Source organism: Lepidochelys olivacea (genome assembly GCF_965140295.1).
Source record: "Lepidochelys olivacea isolate rLepOli2 genome assembly, chromosome: 1".
NCBI classification, from domain to species: Eukaryota; Metazoa; Chordata; order Testudines; family Cheloniidae; genus Lepidochelys; species Lepidochelys olivacea.
The window spans coordinates 108,759,125-108,772,747 of NC_140411.1; the positions used below are offsets into that span (position 1 = coordinate 108,759,125).

Genomic DNA, 13,623 nt, shown 5'->3' on the forward strand with positions numbered 1-13,623 from the left:
GCAATTAGTTTACAGCGGCATTCCTCTGGGAGCAGACAGGATAGAACTGTTGGGGTTTTATTTCTGCTTTGAAACAGCAGGTAGAATCCTAAATAGAAGCTGATAGTTAGTATAGAAGTTTGAACTGAAGACACCCTGTGACATCAGACAGAAAAAGTGAAGCCACAAATAAGCATTAAGGCTTCTTTAAAACCAGCAGTGAACAATGCAAGATAAGTAATATGAACAGGGAAAAGTGAGTTCAGAAGTGAAGAAGTCAAAGCAGAAAAGACAGGTGAACCATGAGATTTAGAAAATGCTCTAGTCTGAAAGGTGACAATGGAACACAATGAAAAAGGTCAAAAAATAAAACCTTTAAAATCGTTCATGAAACCTGGAAATGTCTGCTCTGAAAGCCCTGGAAGACTTGTGTGGGAAAGATACCACACAAGCCCCAGTTATGAACATTTTTCAGACAAATATATTGATTAATAAATATTGTTTTATTCAAAACCATTGTCTTGAAACAAAATATTCATGCTGGCCAATATGTTCTAATACTGAAATGTGTCTCATTGGAAAGCCCTGTTCCTGCAATTCAAATAAGGAGAAAAAGTAAACAGTATGTTATCTCAAGTGTTTTCCTGAAAATAAATTGTTGGAGTTGAGCAATTCAGCACCTGATAATAATACTGCTCTAGCATCTTTCATGCAAGGCTCTTGAAGAGCTTTTTATTAATAAAAATGCATCCTAACAATACTCCCACGAGACACAGAAGTGAATAAAATGTCACCATGTTAGCACTACAGCTCATTGAACTATCAGTTGTAAGTAGAGACTCTAATTTAGATTACTTTTTCTGTGTGAATCATTTACAAACTGATCCTTGTTGCTCATCATGTGTTTGTTATCCACAAACATTTTGGCTGAAAAGTTTTCAACCAGGCGGTTGTTCTCAAACTCTTCACTTTGATTATTCTTTGTGAGGTGTGATTGGTTACCTAAGTCACATGGTATTGTTTCTGCTCTATGACTGGATGAAAAATTTCTCAGACAAGAAGATAACATTTATTGATTAGTGAATAATGAATACAAGATATACTGCACATGTGGATTCCCTTGTATATATGTAAGGTCCAGTATTTAAATTAAGACCAGCCGTTCCTCAAATATTTATGTGAACAAAAATCCATATGTGAAGAGCAAATAATAAGGGGTATTGTAAGCCAAACCACAGTGCAGAACTCAGCCATGCATATATCCTATTCTAAGCACATGGAGAAATTAAGATAATCTTCCTTGCCCATTACTCTGACCACATCAACCCATCTTTGCATCTCTCCAATTTCTTACAGAAACATCTATATACCTCTCCTAAAATGGTTCATAAGGCCACTCTCTTGACTCCTACAAGTCTCTCCTCAAGACCTGCCTCTATTGTGATTCTGATGCAAATAAATGAGTGCTTGAATTTGCAACCTTAATGTCTTTTAATGTAGCTCTGTGTGTGTGTGTGTGTGTGTGTGTGTGTGTGTGTATATAATTTCCTAGGTGTTTAAAAAAGCAAACTTAAAAAAACAACAACCAGAAATTTGATCATGTAGAATCATATTGACATCCACATGGGTCATCAGCAGGGTCAGAATCTTTAGATCCACAGCACAGACCTCTGTCACTTGAGCTAACATTTTAGCTGAGAGCAGTAGTAGATTGTCATCCTTTACCTGAACTAGCACTGGAAAGAGGATAAGACAGACACTTTGCCAGTGGATTTCACAGATGTTTGCTAACAGTAGAGGACTGAGACTCAGGATTCTTGGATTCCATTCCAGGCTCTAGAGTAGTGTGCTCTGATGGACACAGGCTTTCTCCCACTGTTTCCCCCAAATTTCTGACCCCTTTCTCCCCTGTTTCCCTCCAACCTATCCTTGTCCCAGCCCTGTCTTCCCTCTTTCTCCACCATGAACTGTTCGTCTCGGTTTCCCCAACTCTCCCAGATTCCTCATCCCAGTCCCATTTTCATAAGCTACCTCCTTATCTTTCTTCAAATGTGTCCTTTTCTGTGATGCCTACAAAACACTTGATAACAGTTAGGTCTCTTATGTTCGGAGGCCACTGCCTATCCTCCTACCAACATTGTCCTACTGTTTCCTTGTACACACCCTTCTGTCTGTCCGTATACATTTGTTGTCTCTTGTATTATACTTAGTTTGTAAGTTCTTGGTAGGCTGGGACTATCTTTTTGCTCTTGTCCATGCCATTGTTCTTAGACATTAAGGTAATATAAATAATAAATTACAATGTTGCCCCTTGGCCCAAGTGGTTAGCCAATATTCAGGGTGTTGCTGGGTTGTTCACATTAGGGAGACAAATTGATGACCAGGTCAGGTATTTCTTTGTAAATAAACAGGATTTACAAAGAATGTACAGATTCCTGTTTCCCTGAATGCAGTAGGAACAAACAACAGGAGGCAGATTTCCCAAAATAAATTCTCTCTTTTGGCTTCTTCTCAGAGCCATGCTACCAATGCTTTATCTTGGCTTTCTGCTTTTGTACACACAGGTCCACCAATCAATGCCCCACCCCATGTGTTTGCAGTCAGTCGAAGGGAAAATCCGTCTTATTGGCCTTGAATTAGTTCTTGTTCAGCCAGTGAAATCCAGCTCTTGTTCATGAGGTCCAGTGCATTGGGCAATGCTTTTAATATTTCAGCTATCTTACTCATAAAGGAGCTTAATTGCTTTTTCCATGTAGCCTGACCGATAGGTAGCTAGCATACTCATCAGTTTCAATGAGGTCTGTGATGGCCCATAGATCAGACTTGTTTGCTGGCAGTCACTAACGCCCTCCAACATAACAATGATACTAATTTTCCTTAACCAGTCAGTCCCAGTCTCCTCCATTACCCATGCACCCGTCTCCCAGTTGCAGACTCCCCCTCCAAGTTCATTGGTTTAATCGATTGCCTCCATCACCTTGCCCTTTTCCCCGCAAGTCCAGCTCTCTGTTTTCAGATCTGACTATATCTTTCTCCACAATGCCTGGGTACCAGGAGAGCAGGGGGATTGAGACCATAGGAAAGCCAGTCACTGACGCTCAGTTCCTATGCCCAGCTCCACAGTGGCCTAGGTAAATTTTAGGTAAATGTTGTTAAATTCTGTACTGACTTTTTATTGTCAATCACTGTACACATGTATTTTATATTTTATGGAGGGGGAAGTCTGGGGTGGTGATGGGTAGTGGGTGATTGTTGTAATAAGCTAGAACATTTTAAATGGGGGACTCATTCATATATCCATTTGAAAGAAGTTTTAACTCAACCCATAACTAGGTTGAGCCCAGCTCCTAACACCAATGAAAGTGTTTTGTAGCTCCTTTTGTAAAAGTGTATTTTGGGATGTACCTTTCTTTTTTATAATTTTCTTTCCACCTATCCCATTAATGATAAGAATTTAGCTCCCCTGTATATGTCAGCTTTGTTTTCTTCCTTTATTTAACCTCATTGACACTCATCACAACCAAACTGAATGTCTAAATGGTGTTTTCCCATTGAAGGGGATCATGAGGGTCATTCAATGAATCAGCCAGCAAATCTTACTGTATGAGTAACACAGGTGTTTTTCCCTTTATTATTATATGTATTACCATAGTGTCTAGAAGCCCCAGTCATGGACCAGGACCACATTGTGCTCTGTGCTGTACAAACACAGAACATAGAACAGTCCTTGCCCTAAAAAATGTACAGTATAAGTTATAGGACAGAATACAGGTGGATACAGTCACACAACAGAAGGATACAGACAGACAGGGGAGTACAAAGAAACAGTGAGACATTGGTCAGCATGATTGGCAGGGGTCTCAGAACACCAGCAGCCTAACTGTTGTCAAGTTTTTTGTAGGCATCACAGCAAAGGAGAGTGAAAGGGGGAAACCATATTCTTATCCTGTATAACAAGGTTGATCAATGAGGAGCAATTCATTTATATATGAACTTGACTATGAGGGTCTCATTGTCCCACCCTCATAAAATTGTGTATGCAAGTATATTTTATAAAGGATATTCCCAGCTTCTCCCTGGGGAAGCATTCACTCCTAGCTCTGCAGGTTCCCAAAATATTGGACCTTAAAACTGTAATTTTTAAGAATCAGAAAGCTATAGTATGATTTTGCTTTTTCTGTAATAGATCCTTCCTAGTCCTGTACAATCAGACTCATGACAAAGATGCGGGGGGTGGGGTGGGGGAGAGAAACACGCCACAGTCCTAATAACATTTTTAAAACTCTCAGACATCTGTAAGATACAAAATGTGTGACATATACAGAAAACACAGTGTGGTGTGATGTGGTACAGGAGGTTGGCCGATATCCATTTGTGAAAACCTGCACAATTCATTGATTTCAAGGCTAGAATGGATCACTGTGATCATCTGATCTGACCTCCTGTGTAACACAAGCCATAGAAAGTCCCCCAAATAATTCCTAAAATATATGATGATATATTTTAGAAAAACATCCAATCTTGATTTAATCACTTGCTTGTGGATGTGCTAATTGTGACTAATATAGCCATCTCAAACTCATGCTGACTACAACCTCTGCTGTTCAGCTTCACCATCCATTGGGGAATGTCACAGACACATACAGGTACAATCTGGATGGATGGACTGCTGCGTCCCCTCAAATCTCCAACCTGGGATGCCTTTTAAACTGTTTTGCTCTTCGAGCGACCACTCCTGGTCCTGCTCACAGACAGCCTCTTACATGTAAAATTACAGCTGAATTACATGAATGTTCTGGTCAGTCACTCATGAATTACATACATGATGACACCAGAAACTTCCCAGTCCCAGAAATGTGCATCTTATACTGCCCAACTCATACTGCTCAGCTCCTGGAAAATACCAGCTCATAGTGTCATTTCATCAGTGGAAAATGATGTGCACAAACCTTGCTATCTCAAGTGGAGGTTCCCAGACACTTCAATCCTAATGCACCGGTTCAGATAAAACAATAAAACAAGTGTATTAACTGCAGAAAGATAGATTTTAAGTGAATACAAATAATGAGAGATAAAAGATTTGTTACAAAGAAAATAAAAAATAAAACAAACTAATGAATCCATTTAGCTTGCTAAGTTAAATGGATTCAAGGCAGAGGTTTTTCTCACCATATGCTTTGAACAGTCTTTACTGGCTGGAAGCCTCCAGGCCAGGACCCCTCCCCCCCTTCAGTGTTTCTTCAGGAACCCCCAGTTGTTTTCCATTGCTAATATATAAAATTTTTCCTTACATTCTTCTTCCTGATAAAGAATGGCTGCTTAACTAGGAGATAGTCCACTTGACTTTGACACCTCGCTGAGGTGTTGATTTGTTTTTTGTTTCCTGGGTAACTGGTTTGGGCCTGCTTTTCTAAGCTTGAACTGGTTTTCAACGTTATATAGTGAAATCTTATAACTTTGCATACAATATTGGCACACAGTTTACTAGGAAACGATGTTCAGCAGATTATGAGTTTTCAAATGATACCTCAGAAGGCATACATTGTACAAAATTTATCATAGTTTTCTAAAAAGGATGAGCATAGGAGTACAGTGTCACAAAGTCTGTTTTAGAATATATATAGTTGGTGAGTGTATTTTCCTGCTTCCTCCCTCTACAGAGTACTGTTAAAATTGCAGCTGCAAGATGCTTCCAAGGACCTTTTGAAAGATATAAGATTGTTCAAAGCATGCCCTGTAAGATATAAAGGATAAGGTATTACATTATTAGTATGGGGAGTGAGTATGCTAATAATGCCTGTGGCAAGCCTCCTAGTATGACAAGTGTGAACTAGGTTTTTCCAAAGGCTGAGGAGACTTAGCTTACCTGAGTATTTGTAAAGACAAAAAAATCTGACTTTTCGCCAACCCTAACTTCTTATTGCTTACTAAACATTACATAATGCAAGAAATTAAGGCATTATAGTAATTAAACATTACTGTCTCAATATTTTTATCTGGGGGCCATGAATATTGATAGTGGTGGAGTGGCTGATATATATGTCTTCTAGTTAATTGCTACATTTGTTACATTGGTATTGCTACTCTTATTAAGGCTTGAGAGGCATGTAACCACTAACAACCCCCTGAAATAGATTTTTTATCATAATTGTTTGCTGGTGGAACTGAGAAGAGGAAACAAATGAAAATTCAAATTTCAGTAGTAAGCTTAATATTTCAATCCTATTATGTGTGAACATTTTTCACAATTAATCTCTCTGCACTACAGATCAGTTGCAATAAAAAAAGCATTATCACTGTCACTCATGTTTCACCCCTCACCTCTAACGTCTTTCAGTCTGCATATCTATAGGTGTGTTGAACTGGAGGGAAAAACATTTGAAGTGAATGCCATGAAGTGACATAATAATTGGTGGTCTGGACTTTATTTAGGCCCCCATAAAAGTTTGGCTAATTAAGCCTCGGTGTTTATAAAAGAGTCAAGTCATTGGGATAAGAAGGTGATTTGGGTGGTGAACAACAGTCAGTCACTCTATTGTTAAAAGACAAGATGGAGAAAAGATGACAGGAAGAAGTGGAATTGACAGTACATAGGATACGATTGTACCTGTACATTTTATTGAGCTCGTTTAATCTGTGATTGTGAAATGCAAATCTGGACATAGGAAAACCCCCTGTTCTGACAGAAATAATGCATAGATTCTGTATTCACTACTGTATGAAATTAAAAGTGCATTCTTGTCTACAACTGTCAGTCAATAGCAAGTAAGCACATATTGCTCTTCATTGGCACAATATCACCATTAATGGACTAAATTCCTCTGGCCTTACTCATGCAAATAGTCTCATTGACTGCCATAGGACTACTTGCATGAGTAAGATTGGTGTGATTTGTCTCTAGGTGTTAAACCTTATGTCAGACATCACCTAACTCTGATTTATCTCATTCTTTTCAGTCAGTGAGATGCTGCACCAGCTAAAATACAGTACCAAAAACAATATTGTTACATCCTACATGTGAAAATTCATCCTTCACTTTTAGAATTAAAAGGAGTGCATGCATAAACCATTTCTTAACTACCAATAATGCTGATTATGAAGATAACTATAGCTTAGCAAATTATATCAAATTTTGTACAGGAAAACATTGCAATTGTGCTGACATCCTGCATATCAAGCTTCAGGCCAATGTAAATTAAAATAGTAGCAGCATAAAACTCTATAAAAATGGATATATGAAAAAGGATATGGTTAAAGATTCCTACTTGGAGCAGTGTTTCCAAATGCTAATAAAATAGTACTACACGTGCTGAGTTCCACAGTTACAATTGCGAATACCTTTGTGTCAAATCTTTCTTGACTTTCATGAGTAGTCCAGGGCCCTGATCCATAAGCAACTATCCATGAGGGCAAGTTTGAGGCCCAGTTGAGCAAAATGGGGCTATTTAAATGAGTAAGGAAAGAAGTGTGGGCAATTTATTTTTGTACATTTCATAAACATTGAACACAAAATAGAAGCTAAAGTCTTCATTAAAATGTGTAGATAGATATAGATAGAGAGAGAAAAAAAACAGGATCAATTTACTTTGATGGTGGAAAATAAACCACCTGTGTAATGTTTAATTCTGGATTTTTTTAACTGTATATTAGTTACATTAATGTAGGAGGGCAGGATTTGCTCACATATAAGATTTATTTTCCCAATACAGCAGTCTAATTTTCTTCAGTTTAGTTTTATATTTCTTTTTAATAGTACTGTCCTGCAGTGGCTATGAGGAGAGAGAGAGAGAGAAATGTATAAAGATATGAATTAGTGAATGTGGCCACTGGCTTTTAATATTAACACTCCCGATTTGGAACTCCACACCTGATTTGGAACTATTTGAATATCTATATGCAAATAAAACTTAGAACACGAGGCAGCCTTGTGGAGCAGGCTGGTAGGAAGAAATAATGGGCCTGATTCTCCCCAGCCTGGCATGTAGTGTAGCCATTTACATTCATGCAAATTGGGTTAAAACAGTATCTCGACAGAAGAGTAACATTGTATGCTCATTTCATATTTTCCTTTTGTAGGTATAAATGACCATACAGGGTGCAGGGCAGTGGAGAATCAGGTCCAGTATCTTGATTGAATATTGTATTATCAAAATGTAACTAATTGCCAACTTCATCACCAAACAGTTTTGTTGTACCTTGTCATGGATTCACCTGAACCAGTGGAGTGTCTCACAAAGCTAGCTTCCTTTCATTTTACAGCAGGCAAACTGGTACCCAACTTGAGATGGCGATCTGGGCTTGAAGTTCCGCAATATGAACAAAACGGTACTTTGCTGACTGTCAAAAGGGGCAGTTAGTGTTAGGCCCTGATGAGGCAGGGCTTTTGGGTTAAGATAGGGAAGATCCTTCCTCCCTTCTCCCAGATTCCCCAGAACTGCCCCCTGGAGGAAGGCAGACAGCCCTTTTTACCTTGTGTGCTGGGCCTGATTGGCTTTTGCCCACTCCTGGTCCTTCAAGCCACTGGAGGACCAATTCTTAACAGTTCAGCTAGCAACTGATCCTGGATGATATTTTAAGGGATCTCTTAGAGCTCTAAACCCACTGTTCTTTCCCCCCTGCCCTGTTTTGAGTGGGGTGCGCTGAGGTGACAGGGCCTCCAGCAGGGGGCACTAAATGCCTGGTACACCCTGTCACACACCCTTTTCCTCCACCCTAGTTTTGCTCTTTTCCTATTGAAAGACCTTCAGGACAGAGATCAGGCCTAATTCTCTTCTCATTTGCACCAATTTTACACCTTAACAACTTCATGGCCTTTAGTGTCATTATTCATGATTTACACTGACGTGAAGAGAGTCAGGCCCATGTACTTGAAGTGAATAATCTTCTCTGACATTATACAACTGATGCATTTGTAAGTGAACATTTAGACGTGCCCTTCATTCTGTTCATTCAGTGCCTACCAATCAAAAGACCAAAACAAAATAAGAATTCATAGTTGAAGCTCTGAATAAATTGGAAGATTTTAGCCTTTTTTCTTTAAATGTTTTATTTTCTTCTGCACAGGTGTGGATCTGAACTCACTGCGCCAGATGAAGATTCAGAGACCTATGACAATGTTTGCAGATGTCAAACAACTTATATTGGCTGGAGGGAGCGTGAATCAGAAGAATGATAAAGGAATTACACTGGTAAGTACATGTTGATTCAGATCCCAATCCTGTGAACATGCATTTGCTTCACTTGTCTCACGTGAGTAGTCTCAATGAAGTACATAAATATTTGCAAGTTGGGATCTAAGGCTTTTGGCTTCAGTGGGGCTCTGTGCAGGTACAAGGGTCTGCCTATACAGAGGCAGTTGCAGGATGGGGGATGGTGGCCCCACTTGTGCATCTGTGCAGAGCCCCATTGAAATCAGTGTGTCTGCATGCTACATAAAGTAGGATCCAGTTATTGGTTTGTACCATATTTGGAATTTTAAAGTAGGTTAGTATTGCATCTATTTCATAATGATGTGTTTCTTACTCATAGTTTTGAAAACTTCATCTACATTGCACATATGCATCTATATGAGCCCTTGGACATTTAAGTGATGGGAATTTAAAAAAATCGGAGGCAGAAAAATATGGTATGGCACAGATTTTCAAGCCATGATTATATGACCTCCTGAAAAAACACAGGCCCTTGAGTTTTACCCAGTGATTAACTTCTGGTTGACCTATAATTTCTGGCTGAGCTAAAGCATATCATTCACAAAGATATCCAGTCTTGATTTAAAGACTTCAAGTGATGGATAATACACCACATTGCTAGGTAAATTATTTGAATGAATAATAACTGTCACTGACCAAAATTCGTGCCTTATACTATCATTATTTTTCACAATTGCTGCCATTTCAACTGTTCAGTTTCATTGTATCAAAATAAGATCAAATTATTGCTTCCAAATATTAAAAACAATAGCACAGCTATGATAGAGTATATCTCCATGTAAGATCTCTGGTATCATTATATACCAGGAGGGAAGATCAGGGAGTTTGTTCTCAGCATCCAAATATGGAATTTCCTGACTTTATATTCTTAGATATTTGTTGTAAATAATCTAAAATCAGAAAACCAGGGTCTCTGAAATGTCTGCTGAATTCCATGGTTTTAAAATATCACTGTTGTCTTTAAAATATCATAAATTAAAACATTAATTGAACATGAGTAGCAGCAGGTGTTTACCTTCATGGCTGGGATTATCAAGGAGCTCAGTTAGAGTAGTATGTAGTTGGACACAGCTGAAATCCTTTACTTCAAATGTTGGTCCCTATGTGTATTCTGCACATGGGTACGCATGTGCGCCATGCACATGAGTTTGGAAGTTCTTCAAAGCAGTGCCTGTTGACCTACATGTGCAGTAGCTTCCCTTGTGTTCCAACTAAGGTTATAATAGGGGGTGTAGGTCAATGCCTCTCTAATTCCTTCCTATTGGCTCATGACCTGAGCCAGAATTATGTTCTCCTACAGTAACAACCTGTAAAATAAACTAATTGTAAATAGCTTTTATCTGGTTTGTAAATCATAGTTATTATAGTGTATAGTCTGTATAGGATAGTTCCCCCTTCCACCCCATTCGGACTATACCCAGAGTCCCAGGATTCAGGAATTGCATCGCCTTCCCTCATTCCTTCTCCATCAGTGATGTCAATGGTGCCTGTACTGCTAGGTAATTCATACATCTCTGCAAAGTGCAGCATTTGTAGATTTTCCAACCCAGAACTAGAGAGGCCCAAGAGCTTTGACTTAAGTTCCTGATGGAGGAAGCTAGGAGGCCCTGCTCTGACCCAGGCCCAGGAGATTCCCTTCCCCTCCCCACTGTACATTGACTCAGCCAACTAGCAGCACCCCTCCAAGCACGAGCCTTGGAGTGGAGCTTCTGCCACTGAAGCCTGAAGACTCCTTGCACAGGGCTCCCCATGAGAGAAGAGGGCACTCTCATGCATGCAAAGACAGATCCCTGCAGAGGACTGTCCATAAAAATTGCATTTCCTCCCCGAGCTGGTCCAGGTCAGTCGAGATGTCATGTATGGATCCCATGGAACTGGCACCAAAGACCCTCAGGCTCAAGGGCAAGGCACAAAAGAAGAGGGATTTGGCAGTGTCAGCGAGAGCAAAATGTAATGATAGGTGCTTGCTGGTCCCATCTTCCAGTGCGGGTCAGGTAGCACCAATCAGTAATGCCTCATTTAGCCAAAGTACAACTGACTATGATGGATGAGCTGGGTCCTTCTGGTGCTCCCATGGGAACTCCTCAGACTCTGGGCCGCATTGAGACTTTTGTAACACCAGAGGATATATTTCTCCCCATCTGCTGTCCCCACTCCTTTTGGGCTCTTCACTTCTGAGAGATGTCTTTACCCCTCAGCAGAAACCATTCTCAATGTCCCAGGAGCAGCTTTCGTCATTGGGCAGAGCACCCCGGTACTGATGGTATCACCTTTACTGATTGAACCATCCTCATAAGTGGAGGAATTGGAGGAGACAGTATCTCCAGAAAAACCCAGGAGCCCTGATAGATAGCCGAGAGGCTATGCTTACCATCCCTCTGGATATGAACCCTCCATACAGAGGTGGTACAGATTCCCTTGCAGGCTGCCAAGACTGATGGATTCTGTCTTCTGGCCCTACCCGGGCCCTTGGCTCCTCCAGGGCAGGTGCATAGACTCCTCTCAGAAGTCGTTTTCCTCTTCCCTCTCATCATCTGGTTCTCTCGGTGTACAAAGAAGAAGAGCCAGAGCTGGTACTGCCCGTTCCATTGGGGGCTTCTTTGTCTTCTCTAGATTATGCAGTTATCTGTAAATCGTCAGCGACAGGGTCCCACTGGAAGAGGTTCAAAACCCCCAACTCCTATTGATTTTACAGCCACAAGGACTGACCAAAATAGCCCTTCCAATTAACAAGACTATCTTGGAACTGTCCAGAACAGTTGGGCACACACTAGCATCATGTGTCCCTACACCAAAGAGGCATTATTTTGTTCCTCCTAAAGGAGATGACTTTCTTTTTTCCCCACCCTGGCCCTAATCCTCTAATGATAAAGGCAGCTACAAAAATTTGGTCACACTACCAGAAATCCACTCCCTCAGAAAAGGGCCCAAAGAGACTGGACCTTCTTGGGAGGAAGGTATTCTCCGCAGGTCTGCAGTTTTGCATATGTAGTTACCAATTTCTATAAGCTAAAAATAATTTTAATACCTACACGTCATGGTTCCTTCACCACTCTGAACTCTCGGGTACAGATGTGGGGACCTGCATGAAAGACCCCCAAAGCTTATTCTTACCAGCTTAGGTTAAAAACTTCCTCAAGGTACAAACTTTGCCTTGTCCTTGAACCTTATGCTGCCACCAACAAGCGTGTTAAACAAAGAACAGGAAAAGAGCCCACTTGGAGACATCTTCCCTTCAAAATATCCCCCCAAGCCCTACACCCGCTTTCCTGGGGAAGGTTTGATAAAAATCCTCACCAATTTGCATAGGTGAACACAGACCCAAAACCTTGGATCTTAAGAACAAGGAAAAAGCAATCAGGTTCTTAAAAGAAGAATTTTAATTAAAGTAAAAGTAAAAGAATCACCTCTGTAAAATCAGGATGGTAAATACCTTACAAGGTAATCAGATTCAAAACATAGAGAATCCCTCTAGGCAAAACCTTAAGTTACCAAAAGACACAAAACCAGGAATATACATTCCATTCAGCACAGCTATTTTATCAGCCATTAAACAAAAGAAAATCTAACGCATTTATAGCTAGATTGCTTACTAACTTTTTACAGGAGTTCTGAAGAGCGTTCCTGATCTGTTCCCAGCAAAAGCATCATACAGACAGAGCCTTTGTTCCCCCTGCTCCTCCAGCTTTGAAAGTAACTTGTCTCCTCATTGGTCATTTTGGTCAGGTGCCAGCAAGGTTATCTTAGCTTCTTAACCCTTTACAGGTGAAAGGGTTTTGCCTCTGGCCAGGAGGGATTTTATAGTTCTGTATACAGAAACATGGTTACCCTTCCCTTTATACTTATGACACCAGCCTTGCAGACTTCAAAGATAAACTCCCCATGAAAAGCTGAGCCCATTTCCAATCTTTTATAGACAAGAGAAGATTGGTGGTGAACGTAGCTCTTTAGGTTTCAGAGTAGCAGCTGTGTTAGTCTGTATCCACAAAAAGAAAAGGAGTACTTGTGGCACCTTAGACTAACAGATTTATTTGAGCATAAGCTTTCGTGAGCTACAGCTCACTTCATCGGATGCATGCAGTGGAAAATACAGTGGGGAGATTTAGTTTAGTTTTACTTTGTGTAATTGTATACAATTAACTTAGGCTTGAATAAAGACTGGGAGTGGATGTGTCATTACATAAAGTAAAACTATTTCCCCATGTTTATTCCTCCCCTCCCCCTGTTCCTCACATGTTCTTGTGAACTGCTGGAAATGGCCCACCTTGATTATCACTACAAAAGGTTCCCCCTGTACCGCCGCTCTCCTGCTGGTAATAGCTCTCCTTACCTGATCACTCTTGTTACAATGTGTATGGTAATGCCCAGTGTTTCATGTTCTCTGTGTATATAAATCTCCCCACTGTATTTTCCACTGCATGCATCCCATGAAGTG

At 40.3% G+C, this 13,623-nt stretch overlaps 1 protein-coding gene across 5 annotated transcripts in view; it reads left to right on the forward strand.

The window, feature by feature from the left end:
- Positions 1–13,623, forward strand: part of MYO16 (myosin XVI) — a 637,262-nt gene that overhangs the window by 248,236 nt on the left and 375,403 nt on the right. For all 5 annotated transcript variants that reach the window (XM_084616853.1, XM_084616854.1, XM_084616856.1 and 2 more), the window contains exon 6: positions 9,043–9,167. In XM_084616853.1, the coding sequence (XP_084472979.1) occupies positions 9,043–9,167 (125 nt within the window). The remainder of the gene's footprint in view (positions 1–9,042; positions 9,168–13,623) is intronic.